The following is a 16,854-nucleotide window of genomic DNA, read 5'->3' as shown; positions in this document are numbered from 1 at the left end:
GCCGAAGGCGAAGAGGCCACGTCGTCGTCTCCAGACCGCCCCCCGCGCGGTAGCCCCAGGCCCGCTAGCCCATGCCGCACCACGGTGCCTTGGGACGATCTGAACTCCTGCGCCCACAAGGCCAGCCGGATGCCCCCCTCCCTTCATGCGGGGGCCCGTCCACTGCACCCTCCTCCCCGGGGCCACGCCCTACACCCGTCCTAGAGCAGCAGGCCACGCAGGCGGGGTGTGCCACCTCGGGTGTGCCAAGGGCACGGGTGCCCATGCCAGATCGACAGTGCGGACAGCTGGGCCTCCCAAGGCCGAGCCTCGGCCTGGGGCCAAGGGAACCCCTGAGAACTGGAGGGGAGGGGGTTACACACACCGGACACAGAGCAGCTCCATAAAGTAAAATACAACAAAATGTTTAATGAGCAAATTCGTCTTAGCAAATATGAAACTGCCACAGAGAGTAGGAGAGGGACAGGGGCCACGGGGTGGGGGGCAGGTCTGGGGAGACTAAAGAGAGAATCAACTATGTAAGAAACCAGGGAGGACACGGTGGAGAGGACCAGAGGCCAAAAGGACAGGAGCTGTGGTCCTGAAAGGGGAGAGGGCAGGGTATCGGGACCGGACAACAAAATTCAAAATAGTTTGGCCATAAAATATAAACACGCTATGTTTCTAAGGTGGGGAAGGGGAGAGAAAGGGGGCATAAGGGAAGAGAGACTTCCGGGGAGGGGCCGTGGGGGTCCGACCCCGCCCTGCTGTGCACCCCCTCCCCACCCCTTCCCTCTGTGTCTGTGGGTGCATGTGTCTGTGTGGGTCTGTGTGCGCACTTCCCCTGTCCCCTCCCCGCCCCAAACCCCCACCCCCAACCCTTAATCGCTGCCATTCCAGTTGCTGCCGGCTGTCATTCGGCTGTCACTCCTCTGCCCATCGTCTTCAGAGGGGGAAAAGAGGGGGAGCTGGAGGGGGAGAAGCCCCAGCCAGCCCTGCCCCTGCCCTCCCCCACCGCCTCTACCAGAAGTCCCGGCGGTGGTAAGAGTCGGGGTCACAGTATTTTGTGACAACCACTCTGTTCGCGAACTTGCGACCCGTCAGGCCCTGCATGGCTTTCTGGCAGTCAAACACAGAGGTGAACTCCACGAAGATCTGTGGGAACAAGACGCAGGTTGTGAAGACCAAGGCCTCCCGGCCTCCAAGGATGCGCCGGTTCACTCACAGCAACCAGCCAGCATCTACCCAAACCCAGAACTCCGCGGGAGGGAGAGGGAGGGAGGTTAGGGAGATAGGAGGGAGAGAGGTTTACCAAACACCCTCCAGCACCCCAGGATCAAAGAATGACAGAGACATGCAGAGGCATGGAGAATGAGAGCAGAGGAAGCTCAAGTCAAGAGCCCCAAAGGTCAGGGGACAGGGGTGAGCTCAAGGAGACCAGTCGCTTATGCTGAGTGTCTCCCCTGTACCAGGCACCATGCTGGGTGCTCCCCCAGCCACCCCAAGAGCCATGGGTGTCTCCCCCAGACAAGGGATGAAGTAAGGAAAGCTGACAAATTAGTATTCAAACCCAGGTTGATTAAAAAAAAAAAAAAAAAAGTGAACCTTGATCTGCTCAAGCTTCTCATCTTGCTTGAACCACCAGTTACAGAAGTGGAGGGAGGGGTGGCTATAACCAGTCTAATTCAGAACATGGGGAGTTCTATAAAACATGCCCCCTAATGCCTCAACAAGCAAAACGGCTTGCAAAACGAAACAAAAGAAGTGACAAAATTGATAAATTTTAAGCAAGTTTGAAACCAAACTGCAGGGTTCCTTATTTTGATCAAAGCAACTGTAAAAAGACATTTTTGAGGCAGTAAGGGAAATCGGAACATGGCTTGGGTAGACAGATACTAACAGTAATTTTGTTAACGTACTAATGGTACTGTATGGTTTCAATAATTTTTTAAAGTCATCTGTTTATAGCAACAGTTCTCAACCAAGGTGAATGTGTCCCCAGGGGACATTTGGCAATGTCTAGAGATGATTTTCATCCTCACAAAGGCATGAGTAACACTACTGGCATCTAGTAGGTGGAGGCTGGGATGGGGCTAAACATCCTACAGCACACAGCACAGGCCCCAAAGCAAGAGTGACCAGGCCCAAAACATCAGGAGTTCAGATAGAGAACTGTACTTAAGTGATACATGAGATATATCTTGTTTCAGGGGGAAAAAAGGGGGGGGGATGGGAAGCTGAATATACAGAAATCAAGAATGGTAAGATATTGGTAACCTGAAGCTGGGCGACGGGCCACCAAGACACTGCTACACATACTAGAATATGACTTTAAAAACATTATACTATAACCTTAACTCCATTGCTATGACGGTTTCTCTCTACTCTTATGTTTGAAAAGAACGGTAATAAAGTTTAAAAACAAATCACATAGACTGATCCCTGAGACCAGTCCGGGTCTTTCAATTAGTCCCCCACAAACACGTCCTCAGCCCCCAGGCAGCCTCCAGGCAGCCTCCAGGCAGCCTCCAGGCTCTCCTCTCTCGAGCCACGACCGCACTAAGGAGACTGAGCTGTCATGGACGGGGTGTCTCCAGTGCAGCAGTTAGGGGCAGGTAGGAGCACAGGCCAAACCCAGTGCAGCCCACCCTCCCCTCCTGCCCCCACCCCACCCTCCTCTGCCCCAACCCGCGATGCTTTTCCACTGCTCCCTGGCAAGTCTGTCCAGCCTGACACCTGAGCAGGGACCAGGGTGCCTACCCGACCTCAAACTTGGAAGCAGCTCTGTCCAGCCCACTGCTCCCCGCAACATCTCTGCTGGGGTCTCAGGACCCCAAAGCCAGCCCCCAACACTGACCATCGTCCCCTCCCCCCAGACCTGCTCATGTCCCCTGCTTCTCACCTGCCACCTCTGCCAGGTCACCAAAGCCAGAAGGCTGGGCATCTCACCGGCTCCTCCCCCTCCCCGGGCACACCCAGATCAGCCACCAGGGTCCCGGCATTCACAGGCCGCTGACTTCTCTCCATCCTCCTGCCTGCTCTAAATCAGGTCACCGTCGTCCACCCAGATGACCACAAGCTGTTAGTTCCCAAAGCTCCAAACATCACACGGCTGTCACCCCCCACCCCTCCAAATTCCCAGCTCTGCTTTGCACTCCATGCCCACCCATCCCCCCACACTATAAGGGGCCACCTCTATGTGCCAGGTGTTTCCCACGTTTAAGACCTTGTGAAGGCTCCCCCCAACCTCACTCGGAAGAACAGCCAGCATGCTTCCTAGCACCCACGTGGCCCCACTGCTCTCCGCTTCACCCCCTCCGGCTACACCAGCCACCTCGCTGCCTCTTGCCAGGACCCCACCTGCCTGCCGCGAGAACTGGGTGTCGCTCGGGCTTCACCAGCTCCCGACTTTCCTACCTGAACACAGGGCCCAGCGCGACGCTGCTCCCCTCCCAGCCACCACCGGAGGCAGCACACGCGCTGTCTCTTAACGTGGGCGTCCCGCTGACCCACGGGGCGAGCAGCCACGCACGCTCCAGGCATCCCGAGGGGGGATGTGAGATGCTGGCACCTGGCACAGTGCCAGAGACAACGTGGCTCAGTGAGCTCAGAATCAGACGCCAGAAATCAGAAACCTAACTGTGGGGAAGGGCTCGGAGCTGCTGCGAGAGCTCAGGATTGACACAGGTGAGCTCAGCAGAGTACTTGGCAGCCGGCAGACACAGGTGGGTTTGCTGCTTTGGGGACTACTTTTGGGGACTATTTTTTTTAGCACTTTTCTCCCCCCTCCATAGACAACGCCAAACCACTTACCCAAGATCACAGGTTCTGAACCAAAGCTGCTTCGATACAGAAGCAAGAGGCAAGTCCTCAGCCACAGCAGCACAGCACGCGCTCTGCCTCTCGCCGCAGGCCTGGGCCCCCAGAGGCCCTGCTCTCTCTGGGTCAGAGCAGGGGGTGGGTGTGCGTGTGTGCCCGCACACATGTAGGGACAGGGGACGCTCACGAGAGCGCGCTCCCACGCACCTTTCCACAGCCGGGCACCTCCACGCCGTCCACGGGCCGGGGGATCTCAATGGACTTGACGAGCCCATACTTGCTGCATTCGTCACGCACGTCCTCCACGATCTCCTCGTACTCCTCGTCGTCCAGCAGCTCCTCAGGCAGGACCATGTTCATGAGGCACAGGACCTCAGTCGGGTGACCACCCATCTGCACCTGGGAGCTCATCAGGCCAGGCACTTGCAAGGTCACGGGGGTCTGGTTGATGGTACTCTGTGGGGCGGCAGGGGCAGGGGCGTCACGGGGCAGCTCCGCCCTCGCCCCCTCCATGCCCGCTTCCCCCGAGCCCTCCCCGCCAGACGCCATCCCAGGGAAAGACCCTGCTCTGCCCTTGAAGACCCAGGCACCCACTCCCAGCACTGGCCAGGAAAGCCAGGGGCAGAGCTTAGGACGGCCCACCCAGCACGCCCCCCGGCCCCTTCCCACCCCCCACCCCCAGATGTCCCCTAGCCAATGGAAGATGACGTGCCGGGGGGCTCACCAGCGTGGCATTCTTGGCTCCCACGCTTGCCCTCTGGACAAGCAGCTTCTTATCCCCCAGCTGCATCCCGTTCAGCCCTGCGATGGCCTGCGTTTGGAGAACGCGGGATGGGGGCACGCAGAGGAGAGGTACAGGTCAGAGGCCAGTAGCCTGACACCTCCCCGCAAGCCCCACTACCCCAGAGCCGGACACTGGTAGGGGAGAGGGCAAGGCAAAGGGGTGAGAGCTCGGCAAGAGCTAGAACCGAGGGAAAGGGGCCCCCACGCCTGGCCCTGCTTTGGGCTGGCCTCCTCCCACCCATCCTAAATAAGGGAGACCTCAGCGTGGATACAGAGCAGGGTAAGGGCAAGGACAGACACGCCAGTGCAGGGTCCCAGGGCTCACCTGATCTGTGACGTTGATGTCCACGTACTCACAGAAGGCGTAGCCCTTGGAGAGCCCTGTGGCACTGTCCTTAACCAGGTTGAAGGCCTTGAGAGGCCCAAACGATGTCAGCAGCTCTTTTACCTGTGGCAGGCCAAGACGCCATGAGAGTCTGGACGAAGGCTGTGACGGGGGAGGGGCGGGAGGAGACGAAGGGTCTACCTGGTCGTCATTCAGGTAGTTGGGTAAGCCCCCGATGAACAGCTTGTGGGCAGAGTCCGGGACCACGGTGGACACGACTCCTAAGGGGAGAAGGGAGCAGACGGACTGTTGAGTCCCAGCACCAGGTCGTTTCACAGACCCTGGTGGACGTCTGCAGGAGAGGCCCGGCAGCCCCGGTCAGGCCGCGTCCCTCCCAGCCATGCACCCGCCCCAGCCCCGCCTCGGAGGCGCATCCCGGCAGCACTCTTCGGGACACAGAGCGACCCCAGCACAGCGGCACATCGGGGCCCTGGGGTCAGAGACATGAGCTCACACCCCAACCTGCCACCTGCTGCTGTGTCACCTGGGCAGGTTCCCTTGGCTCTCAGCCTGCTGGAGAGGCATCGTGGGGATACACAACTTCTCCTTCATCCTCAAGCCTCCACTCAGAGCCCTCCCCCAACCTGCCTCTGCTGAGACCACGTCTCCCCAGGAAGCCTCCACGACCTTTCCCTGCGGGCCTGCGCTATGCACAGCTACAGGTGTCCCTAGCTGCTCTCTGGCCTCAGTCACACACAGGTGACCTCGGAGGAGTCTGCTGTTCGGTGTCCATGAGGGCTGGGACGTGCCCGGCTCACTCAGGGCCCTGGCAAGGCGGGGGCCACATCAGCCAAGCGGGCTTAACGACCACCGTGCCTCCACCCCAATCCTGCCCTCTCCGCTGAGCTTTTGACTCGGGTGCCTGCCAGGACTCAGCCCAACGTCTCGCAGGCTTCCGAAACGTTGTCCTTCAATTCCTGGAGCCTCCCCACAGGGCGTAAGCTACACAGAGCTCCACAACGCCGGCTGGACACAAAGAAGATAGAAACGTGGACCGCCACCCACACGGCCGGACCTGCTGCTGACTTTGAGTTCAAGGCCCACTGCTGCCAGACGTACCACCTTGCCTTCCTCTGCAATCCGGCACCAGGTGGCCCCGCTCCACCTCCTCCTGACCTTGGGGAGGAGCAGGCGACATGGGGGATGGGAAAGAGCCTTAGACACTGCCACTGCGCCCGCAGAAGGGCTCCCTCTCCCACCACCACCCAGCAGTCCGGCCCCTGCGGCCCTGCCGCTCCAACCACCAGAGCCCAGCCCCATCGGGGTGGGGCATGCAATCCTCTGAGACCCAGCCTGGGCAAGGAGGGATGAGCAGGAGCGTCTGGGAGCCAGGGCCACGGCTCGAACACTCCACACCGGGCACCCCCAGCCGAACTCCTTCCAGCTATTCGTTTCACGTTCTCCCACCCCTACCCAGAGCACGACAGGAGGAGACTGAGGCACAGGGAGCAGGTACCACCTGAGGTCACAGGCTCCAGGGCCCCCAACTTCACAGGCAGCTCTCAGGGAGCGAAGGGCTCTGCAAGGGTGCCGTCACAGGACACGGGCTGCGGATACAAGGCTGCAGAGTGGCAGAGCCAGGGCTGGAACCTGCCCCACCACACACCTCAGGGAAGCACACGGCACCGAGGGCACCAGAGTTGGGCTCCCTGGGCTCCAATCTGGGGTACGGCACTGAGTGAGGCTCCTCTGGGCCTCAGTGACCTCATCTGTGGAACGGGGAGAAGCTCGCACCCCCCACCCCGAGCGTGTGGATGAGCACGACGGAGCCGCACGAGCACTGGACGCGGGCTGGTGGCCGGGCTTGCCACCCCAAGAAGGCCAGGCCGCGCCAGCACGAGGGAGCAGCAGGTCGGCGCCTCAGCAACCACAGCCCCTCCGTGCTCACTCGGTCCTGCCAGGGGAGAAGGGCCTGTTCAAGGTCGCACGACCAGGAAAGAAGGATATAAATGGGGAACCCAGGCCAGCGCTGATGCCCACAGTCAAAGCCCCGGGCAGCTCACCTCCTGACGGCACGCTCTGGGCGCCGCCCTGCTTCACATACCTGTTCTCTTCCAGAGGGGCTACCTCTCACCTTCAGCTCTAAAACCTCACCACCCCCCACAAGGCTGCCCTGGACCCCCAGGGGCCAAGCAATCCTTTCTCATACCTGCAGCGTCACCTGCCCCTCGGCAGGAGGACCGTAACCGCCTCGTGCACTGCTGTGCCCCTGGCACCCCCAGCACTGCTTCATAGGATCCTCCTGGGGGAGTGGAGGAAGCCCCACAGGTAGGGGCCTCCTGAGGCAGAATCAGATTCGCCCCTGAACTGAGGGGTGAGCCTGATCCAGGGCGGGCACTCAGGTGAAGCTAAATTCACAAATTCAAAGATGCTGTGCCTTCCTGCTCCCAGTTTCCATCTCGTCTTTAGGGCCCCACTGCACAGTCAGGCCTGAGGTCAGGGAGCACAGTAAAGGTCTCACCGCTGCAGATGATGGACGTTTACAGTTTCAGGTCAGTCCCCTTTTACCAAGATAAGGAAGTTACCTTCCAGGTTCCTACACTGTTTCTTCTCCAACCAAGCGTGTCTCCAATTTTATCAAATGCTTCTCCCCTTTAAGCCTAAAGTTGACTGTTTTGCTGGAGTGGAAAGGGAAATCGAGATAGGACCTTTACTACAGAGGACGTTTAACCTGCAGCCACCATCACTTTTCCTGCCACCCCCGGCACCCAAGGAAGGAACAGACTCGCCCAGTCACTGGTGGCTGGATCCCCGGCCTCCCTGGGGAGGTAAATCCCAGAGAGGAGGTCAGCCGTAGTAACAGAGCCTGCGACCGAGCACTGTCCCTGCCTCTGCGATGCCTCCGGTTCCACAGGAGAGAGGTGACGGGTGGGGCAGCACGGGAGACGGCGAAGCAGACTCTGCGGTCAAGCTGCGCCCCCCCGGGGTCCCAGCAATCACGCCTCTGAGCACGTCACTGCTCGCTCCCTGCCTCACTCCCCTCCTCGGTGAGAGGGCGCACCAGCACCTACCGCAGGACTCAAGGGCCACTGCAGCACAAAAGCAACTCAAACCACGCGCCAGTGCGAGTGGCTACGTGCCGATAGATCTTAAACATCTGGCCCCTAGTTGTCACTTGCCGACCCTGTACTACAGGACAGTCACGATGACGAACACCTGATCCACGGGGCACACTTTGGACTGTGCTGGCCCAGGAAGCAGGAGAAGCAGTGGGCTCCTGTGTAAATAGGAATGAGTTAAAACGCAGGGAATTCACTGTAAAGAGACACAAAGGAACGTTCCGTGACTTGATCTGGGAGGTGGCTCCACAGACATACGTGCACGTAAAGCATCAGAAAGTCAGCAACTTCTCAAGTTTTTTAATAAGTTAGAGAGATGTGCTGAATTTACCCAAACTGGTACGGTGGAAAACACTGGGGATGAGCCAGGGACCCAGCCCTGGGTCCCAAGGTGCCACCCTCTCTGGACGCCACCCTCTCTTGACTCCACATCCCCCATTTCACAAAGTGAAGAGCCGATTTCCAAAAGGTGTCCTTCAGCGTGAAGCCTCAGCCAGCAGAACCCCACGTTCTCAGCCCCCAAGGGTGTGGCTCACGGCTCCCACACCCAGAGCACCCGGTGCTCACCCCGCCTTTGCCTGAGAGCCGGGCCCCCAGCTCGGCTACCGCAGCACTGGCCCCTCCAGCCCCACAGCGTTCCCCGCCCCCAACAGGGCCCCGCACAGGCCCAAATCCTCACTTCCACCCGGCAGTCAACCACAGGGGTCAGCAAACAGCCTGCAGGCCAAGTCCAGCCCGCTTCCTGTTTCTGTACGGCCTGCAGGCTTTCTGAAAGGCTGTTTTTACAACATGTGAACGTTACACGGCACCCAAACATCAGGGTCCACATATGTTAAGGCATACGGGACACACCCACACCCACTCGCTTAGGGAGCACGCGTGGCTGCTTTCCTGCTACAACTGCAGGGCAGTTTCAAGAGACCACGCGGCCTGCCGAGCAAACAACAGTCACTCCCTGGCCCTTTACAGAGGAAAGTCCTGCTGACCCCAGGTCTGCTACGTCACCTACCAACCTGAGATGGTATAGAACACGGCTGCGGAGGCGGGCCCGGAGCATGGGGGTCGACGGAAAATCCACATCAGGCCCCGCACCAGGAGCTCTACTGACCACCTGCCCATCCACACAGGCTCACCCACGCTCATACTGACCCCGCGGTCCAGGGCAGGGGCCTCTCACTGCCCACAACACCTTCAGTCTGGCCCTGGCTCCGCCACTTACAAGCTATGAGTCCTCAAGCAGACCACAGCTCACCCTCTCTGGGCGCTGGGCGCCACCTCGGCAAACAGGGAGACGCCCAACTCCCAAACATTCGAGGGCCGGATGAGACGACGCATCCCCTCTGAAGCACTCGCGCTGCGTCCCCGCTAGCTCCGGCTGGCCTACAGAGGGAAAGGTGGGCAAGATCCCCACTCACCAGGCACATAGACAGAGGGGTTCTCTGACATGCCAGGCAGGGGCTGGTAGTCGTGAGGCCTGCGGATCTTCAGCGACTGGCCCTGGAAGATGATGCCATCAAAGGCCATGGCCTGTGTGGTCTCGTCCACCGAGCGGAACTGAAGGAAAGAAAAGGAGGTGGTGAGGGACAGGGTGAGGGGCCAGCCAGCCCCCCAAGCCCCGAGGGCTCTGGGACAGCAACCTGGTAGAGAACGGACTGCAGAAGGGCCCAGTGGGGACAAGGGCTGCTGCAGACGGGCTGGGCCTGACCCCACCACATGCCCGGCTCACCTCTAAGAAGGCAAAGTTCTTGTCCTGGTTAATCTGCACTGCCAAGACGGGATTGCCGGGGGCCTGCGTCAGCCCCCCCAGGCGCATCTGGGCGTTGAAGAAATCCATCATGGCCTCCTGCAGAGGGAAGAGGAGACAGGGGGGGGCGGGGGAAGGGAGGTGGAGAGAGGAGGGGAAGGGTGAGAGAGGGAGACACAGAGGGGTTTGGGGGTAAGGGGAGAGGGATGGTGGGGCGGGGGGGAGGGAAGGGAACAGTGGAATATGGGTGTGGGCATAGAGATCAACAGTAGGAACAAAAGCAGGAGAAAGATCAGAGAAGGTGGGGGGGAAGGCAGCAGCAGGAAACAGCCGGGGGCCAGGAGGCGGGCCAGGAGGTGTGGAGAGAGCCACGGGGCCCAGACCAGGGGGAAAGAGAGAGATTGCTCAAGAAAGGCGCGGCAAACGACAGGGAGAGGCAGGAAGAACAGAAAACAGAACGTGTGAGAAAAAGAAACATCCGATGGCGACAGCAAGACAGAAATGGCCGGAGAGTGGACAAGCAGCAGCAGGCAGGACACACAGGAAACCCGAGGGAGTGAGTTGAGAGAGAGAGAGAGAGAGACAGAGAGAGAGGAGCAAAGGGATGCAGGACAGAGGCCGGGAGGCGGGGAGCGCAGGGCAGAGGGTCGGGGAGGAAGGGCGGGCGGGAGGGGAGGAGAAAAGAGTGATGTGGAGGAATCTGGCCCTGGAGTCCGGGGGCTGGTTTATCAAATGTAGCAAAGTGCAGGTTGAGAAAGTCAGAATGGACCTTACTTGCCTTCGACGACGGTAGCAAACTTTTTGTTGCTACGAGGGATCTCAGCCCCACAATATTTCACTTTAAAGAGAAATGGAAACAACTCTTTGATCTCGGGATTCTCAGGGGGTGCCACGGGAAGGGGTGGGGGAGAGGGGAAGGGGAGAGGAGCGGTGGGGAAGGTGGGGGGAGGTCGGGGCGATCAAAAATAAAAGAACAGCGACCACGGGAGGGTTGTGGCGAGAGGATGGGGGACACAGGCGGCAGAGAACAAGAGGCGTGTCAGAAACACTGAGGGGGAGCGTGCGTGTGCGTGTGCATGTGCGTGTGTGCGTGTCCGAGTCTCCCTCTCTGTCTCTCTCCACACGGATTCGGATTCGTGGATTCGTAGGTACGTTACATGTGTGCCTGCTCTCTGGGTTGCTGGAGGAGGTTGGGAAAGGGAGACGGGAGAGGGAAAGGAGGGAGGGGAGGGCCACCCCCAGCCCGGCCCCTGGCTGGCTCAACTCCATCGGTCCGTCTGGGAGGGGGCCGGGGGGTCTTGCAGGAGCAGAGTCTCACCCGTGCAGGTTGGGGGACGGAATGGAGGGAAGGGGAGGAACAGGTGGGGGGACAGGGAGAGGCAGGGGCGGGGGGGGCAGGGGGAGGGCAGTACCTCAGTGATGCCGAAGGGGATGTTGCCCACGTAGAGGCGCCGGGCCTGTCTGGTCATCTGGCTACCGACCACGGGCACCGGCGTCGGGGTCACAGCCAGACCGTCGGGGGTCATGGTGGGGAGAAGGGCGGTGGCTGGAATCTGACCGGCAGCTTCAAAAGGAAGAGACGGGCATTAGAAGACGTCAGGGGCCCGTGGAGCGGCTCAGCAGCAGCGCCCTCCCAGACATGGGCAACCACCGCCTCTGCGAAACCAGGTCTGTTGACAGCTTCATCCCTGCTGTCAACTTCAACAGTACGGGCTGTTGTCAAGGGGCTTCAAAAGGCAGAGGCCAGAAAACCCAGGGTGCAAACCCCATCCGCCACCCCCCCAAAACCGAGGCTGTGCTTCCTGACCACCCCAGTATACAACCACTCCAGCTCACGAGAGGGTGAGGGGGCCAGAGGACCAGCGGGTGCGGGGCGGCGGCCGGAACCTACCTTGCATGGCCTTGTACTGCATGGGGGTGATGTGCTCGAAGCCGGGCGGTGGCACGTCCCAATATTTACGGACCTTCTTCTTCTTCTCGTGGCGGGGGGAACGACTGGGGGAGGGGGGAGGGGAGAGCGGGGCAGGGCGACCTCAGTCTGACCAAAGGTGGGCCTGCAAGTCCCCCCAGGTTCCCCTCGGCTCCCCCGCCCAGCTCGGCTCTCTCCAGGAGGGAGAGGATCCGGGTCAGGGCCGTGCCCAGGCCCGGGGAGGGTGCTATTGCAAGGCAGGCGGGCTCTCCCCAGTGCTCAGGCCGGGGCTGGACGAGGACAGGGCAGGGTGCACAGAGGGGAGGGAGGCGGAGGGAACGGACGTCGGGGCGGAAGGGGCAGGAAGAGAAGCTCACATCAGTCCACCGTGCTCCTCTTTAGCGCCTCTGGTCAAAGGTTTGCTGGGGGGTGGGAGGGAAAGGTGTGGGGAGGGGTGACTGGGGACCCTCGTCTTCCCCACACACCACACCCCCCAAGGCCGCTGAGCCCAGGGCTGGGGCAGGGCCGAGGTGAACAAGCAGCGGGCAAACGCCCTCGGCCCTGCCGTTTCCCCCGCGCCCCCCACCCCCAAGCAAGAGGAAGGGAGGAGGGGCCAGACAGACCACTTTCTGGCTGGAGAGACTGAGGTGGGAGGCGGCAGGACTTGCACCTGTCCCGCCCTTCCTCACCCAGGGGGCAGAGAGGACAGGGGGCGCCTGGGGAGGGAAGAGGCGTTAGAGCGGAAACCGCCGGCCCCCTCCCAGGGCGGCACCCCGCAGACCCGCACAGTGGGCACCAGAGGGCCGGCAAGAGGAGGGAGCCCCTCACCGAGGGACAGACACAGCGGCTCCCTGTCACCAGACTCGCCTTGGAGATAAAGAACCTGCCGCACCAGCGACCCACCAGAAACTGAAGGAAACCCCAGGAACAGGGAAGAAACTGATTCAGACAGATAAGCAGCAGCGCCTCCCCCGGGTGCACGCGGAGAGGAGCCAGCCCCGGAGCCCCTGGACGCAGCCGCCCGCTCCCCGCCCTGGTACCTTCGGCGCCGCCTGTCCCGGGAAGCGCTGCGCTGGTCCCGGTTGCGCCGGTCCCGGCTGCGGCTGCGGCGCTTGCGGTCCCGGCTTCGAGACCGGCTGTGGCTGCGCTTCCGGTGCCGGTTCTCCTTGTCACGCTCTGGGCAAGGCGGGGGAGAGGATGAGCTGAGGGAGGCCACGGCCCAGCCCACCCGCGCACTGGTGGCTTCGCCCCAGCCCCAGGGAGGCCACCCCCAAGGGGAAGGGGCTTGATGGAGGAAGGGAGAGCAGGCTTCCTGGGTCCACACGTGAGTCCAAAGACCCTCGGGACCGGGGTGGGAGCTGGTTACCTGAGGGGACAGGGCCTGGAAGTGCCCCCGGGGTGTAAGGTACCTGAGGATGCTCAGGAGGAGCTGGGGAGCCAGAGAAGACAGAGGAGGCTGGCTCCTGGTCCCCCTCGAGGGCTGAGGGGCCTGACCCCAGGGTCGTCCCTGAGAGGGGCAGGGCTAGAGGCTGGGGAATCAAGAGACCCAATGATGTTTTCCTGAAGGGACCCAGCAACCCCTCAGGAGACCTCCTCAACCAGCTGGCCCCCACAGCCCCACCATCAGGCCCCGGGTCAGGTGCCAGGCAGGACCCGCTTCGCAGAGAAGCAGGGAAACCCAACCCATCCCCACCCCACCAGCTGAACAATGCAGGACACCCACCTCCAGGAAGGCGTGTCTTTCAGAATCTGGCGGGGCGGGGGGGGGGGAGGCGCCCGCCCACTACCCCCCATCCCCACACTCCCTCAGAGCCAAGGACAGCAGGAGCTGGGGCGGGGGCTTTCTCCAGAGCTCCCCTTGGCGCCTTCAACCTCCCCCCACTCGCCTTGGGGGCGGCGCCTAGGAACAAGAGCACAGCCTTCCCAGCAAAGCAGAAACCTCGGCTCCCAGCAGACCTCTCCCCCTCTGAAGGAGGTACAGCTCCTGCACCACGCTGTTTGTACTGTATTTCCTCGGTTCAAAGACGCCACTGATTCCTCAACTATCCTCGACTACCCCTCAAACACGTGTTAACTTTACCACGTGTCTGGGGACAGGGCGGCGGGTGAGGGTGATGGAAATAATAAGAGAATGCCATGGACTTCACTACAACAGAATAAACCTGCATCCACCTTAAAAAGGAAAAAACGTTGTAGCAAACGTTGGAATGCCGCCTAAAACCATATTCTGTGCTAGTTTTACTTGCACTCAATCCTTACTGTTACTTTGGGAAAACACTGGGAAGGAGGCCTTGCTCACTTAAGAGATGAGAAACCTAAGGCGCAAGGAGACCACGTGACTTACCCATGGCCAAAAAGCATGGAAATGGTGAACCCTGAAATGACAGCTAAGGCAGCTAAGCAGCGGAAAACACTCCGAAAACACCCTAGGGCCTGGAACCACTAACGACAGTGGGATTGCCCCCTTGAAGATGAAAAGACTAAACATAAAAAATAAATTGAAAGCTGGCAGCTGAAGGGGACAGGAGAGAATGGGCAGACAGTGTGAAGCCAGAGGTAAGCACAGAGCCATGGCCCGGGGCCCGGGGAGGAGCCCTGGCCTGAGGCTTTGGGCCTCTGGCTCCACACTTGTGAGATGGGCAGGCTGTGCGCAGGAGACCCTTTCCTGTGGCTTAGGCTCTAAAACAGACAAGCAGGGAGAGAGCGACGAACACAGAGGAAGCAGTGGCACCTGCTGGGTGCCTGGGACACAGAAAAGGAAATTAATTCCCCGGAGATGCAGACTGACACTTGGAGGAAGCGGGACCGCAGAGACAAAGACCCACAGGCACAAAGACCCATGGGCAGAGCAACACATGGGCAAAGCTTCCCCTTGAGGCAAGAGTAACACCCGCCCCCAACACACCCACCGATACAGCACAGATCAGATCAGAAGAGGGAGGGAGCTACGGTTGCTCAAAATGCTGTGGCCACCTTGTGGTGGGAACAACTCCACCAACCCAAGGGACATGCCCCGGCTGAGGGCCTGGCCCCCCAGTACCAGTGGGAACACCCAGGGAGAAAGCAGGCAGCACACCTGCAAGTGCCCCCAAGGAAGGCTCCATCAGTTCCACTTGGCTGTCCAGCTTAGTGGAACATGGCTTTGCAGCCAGGCAGACTCGGGATCGGTTTCAGCTTTTCTGCATAAAACCATGCAACAGCAACCAAACCTTTAAACCTCATTTTCCTCTTCTTTAAACGAGACTCACGCTTACCCCCAGGTGTGGGACCTGGCGGAAGGACGTCTGGAAAGCAACGTTCCCTGCCCTTCCCCGTCTCTAACACCACCTCTGAGTGAGCTGAAAACCTGCCTCCGGACTTCCTCCCTAAGTGAGAAATTTCACTAGGAATTCTTTCACAATAAAACATCACTAATCGGGCACTTAACGTAGGCCAACCCCCACACCACACACTTTACGTATGTTGCCCCATTTAATGTCAGCTCTGCCTCTGATCAGCTGAAACGTGGGAAAGTTTTTACTTTCTGAGCCTGTTTCCTCCTCTGCAAAGGGCAGGAAATCACTTCAGCCTCATAGAGCTGGTACAAGATCCACTTAGAAAAACTGTGCAGAAGAGTTTAACAAAGTGCCTGACACATGCTCAAAGTTTACCTGCAACTATCATTCCTATCATCCCTGTTTATTCCAACATCCGAACGACAAAAACAAACAAAAAAGGTCACCCTACACACACAAAGAAAATAAGCACACAGCTAGTGAGCAACGAAGTAGGTACTAGAACCCAGGTCTGCTCACCTCCAAAGCCTGTGCTGTTAAGCGGTACATCATGGACGTACAGACACCCCGTGGGCACCCCGAAACGTGACTTCTTGTCTCCTAATCCAGCCACCCACCCCCTACCCCACTCTAGGCTGGGCCGAAAGGGGAATCCCAGCGCCCCATGGGGCCCTTCGAACACAGGTAGCTTAAGCCTCAAGCCTACCACCTTCCCTCGGCCTAAGCTTCCTCACTCTCAAATAGGAATAAGAAGACAAGAGAAACCTGTTAACCATCTAACGCCTCTCTCAGTGCTAACATTCTTGGGGCCCCCAAAGTAATCAGCATTATCACGGCCCCGTGCTTGGACTCGGCGTCACCCGAGGGGGACGTGCCTCCCACCCTCCCGACTGAACCAGGTCTCCCTACTCGCTCAGCCTCAGTCTCCTCCCCTCCACACTGAGATTTACGAGGCTGAGTCTAGGTGTCCCGAGCTGCGATCCTACAGGACGTGGGGTGTGCCTCTCTGCCTAGGGAGCGATTGGACGCAAACATTCCGCACTGTGATCGCCGGGAGAGCCAGAGCCCCGAGGAAGGGGTACAGGCGTGCGGGAGGAACACAGAGCACGCACAATGCGGCCTCTTCCACAAGCGCCGACCCTGGCGCCCCACGGCAGCGGCCCGGCGTGACACTGGCGGCCGGTCCGCAGGACTAGGCGCAAAGGGCGGCGGTGCTACAAGCGCCCCCCCCGCGCGTCCCGGCCCGTGCGCACGTGAAGTGGGGCCCACAACGGCCATTTTGGAACAAAGGGGGCGTGGAGACCCGGGCCGCGGGCCCGGCCGGAAGCGGAAGTGCCAAGGCAGCGGGAGAAAAGGAGGAATTGCGACACCGAATCTATATAATCTATATAATCTCCTTTCCAGATTAAAAAAACCTAAATCCTCGAGGGGACACCCGGCGAGCCCGCCGCGCGTGCCGGGGACCACGTGGGGCGCGGAAAAGGGAGCGCATGCGTCCGGACCTGAGCCCGCCGCTCCCTCCCCTCCCCTCCTGCGCGGCTGCACGCCGGAAGGTCACGTGAGCGAGGCGCGCCCCGCGGGACTTGGTGGGGGGGCGCCGCGCGGCCCTGAGAGGAGGGGGAAGCAAAGAGGAAAATGGCGGGGGACACGGAGAGAAGCCAAGAGTCACCCCGCCCGCCGTCCCGCGCCCCCGGTGCCCTCACCTTGCTTATTCTCGTTGAGCTGCCGCTCGAACTCGTCGAAGTCCGACATGCTGAAGCGGCCGCGTAGGGCCCTGTGGAGCTCTCGCCTCGCCTTGCCGCGCGCCCGCTCCGGCCGCTTCGGCTACTTCCGCCGCTTGCTTCGGCTACTTCCGGCCGCCGCCGGCGCTCCCCCGCCCCCTACCTAATCAAGCCCGGGCC

The 16,854-nt window shown here is 60.4% G+C and overlaps 1 protein-coding gene across 2 annotated transcripts; it reads right to left on the bottom strand.

Annotated features, from left to right (window-relative positions):
• Window positions 1-388: 388 nt before the first annotated feature.
• U2AF2 (U2 small nuclear RNA auxiliary factor 2) lies at window positions 389-16,854 on the bottom strand. 2 transcript variants are annotated; one of them, XM_081217438.1, is made up of 12 exons: window positions 16,657-16,854; window positions 12,719-12,854; window positions 12,056-12,100; window positions 11,661-11,764; window positions 11,182-11,333; window positions 9,752-9,868; window positions 9,441-9,579; window positions 5,108-5,187; window positions 4,907-5,029; window positions 4,511-4,609; window positions 4,006-4,254; window positions 389-1,134 (listed from the first exon to the last, which is right to left on the bottom strand). In XM_081217438.1, the coding sequence occupies exons 1-12, from the start codon at window positions 16,703-16,705 to the stop codon at window positions 1,000-1,002; spliced, it is 1,428 nt and encodes a 475-aa protein (XP_081073564.1). In that variant the 5' UTR covers window positions 16,706-16,854; the 3' UTR covers window positions 389-999. The 2 variants fall into 2 exon arrangements, with proteins under 2 accessions (XP_081073564.1, XP_081073565.1); XM_081217439.1 differs by having other exon boundaries at window positions 4,523-4,609.

The sequence above is a fragment of the Mesoplodon bidens genome (assembly GCF_964165515.1).
Source record: "Mesoplodon bidens genome assembly, chromosome: 18".
NCBI lineage: Eukaryota > Metazoa > Chordata > Mammalia > Artiodactyla > Ziphiidae > Mesoplodon > Mesoplodon bidens.
This window is presented reverse-complemented; position numbering and strand designations above follow the sequence as displayed.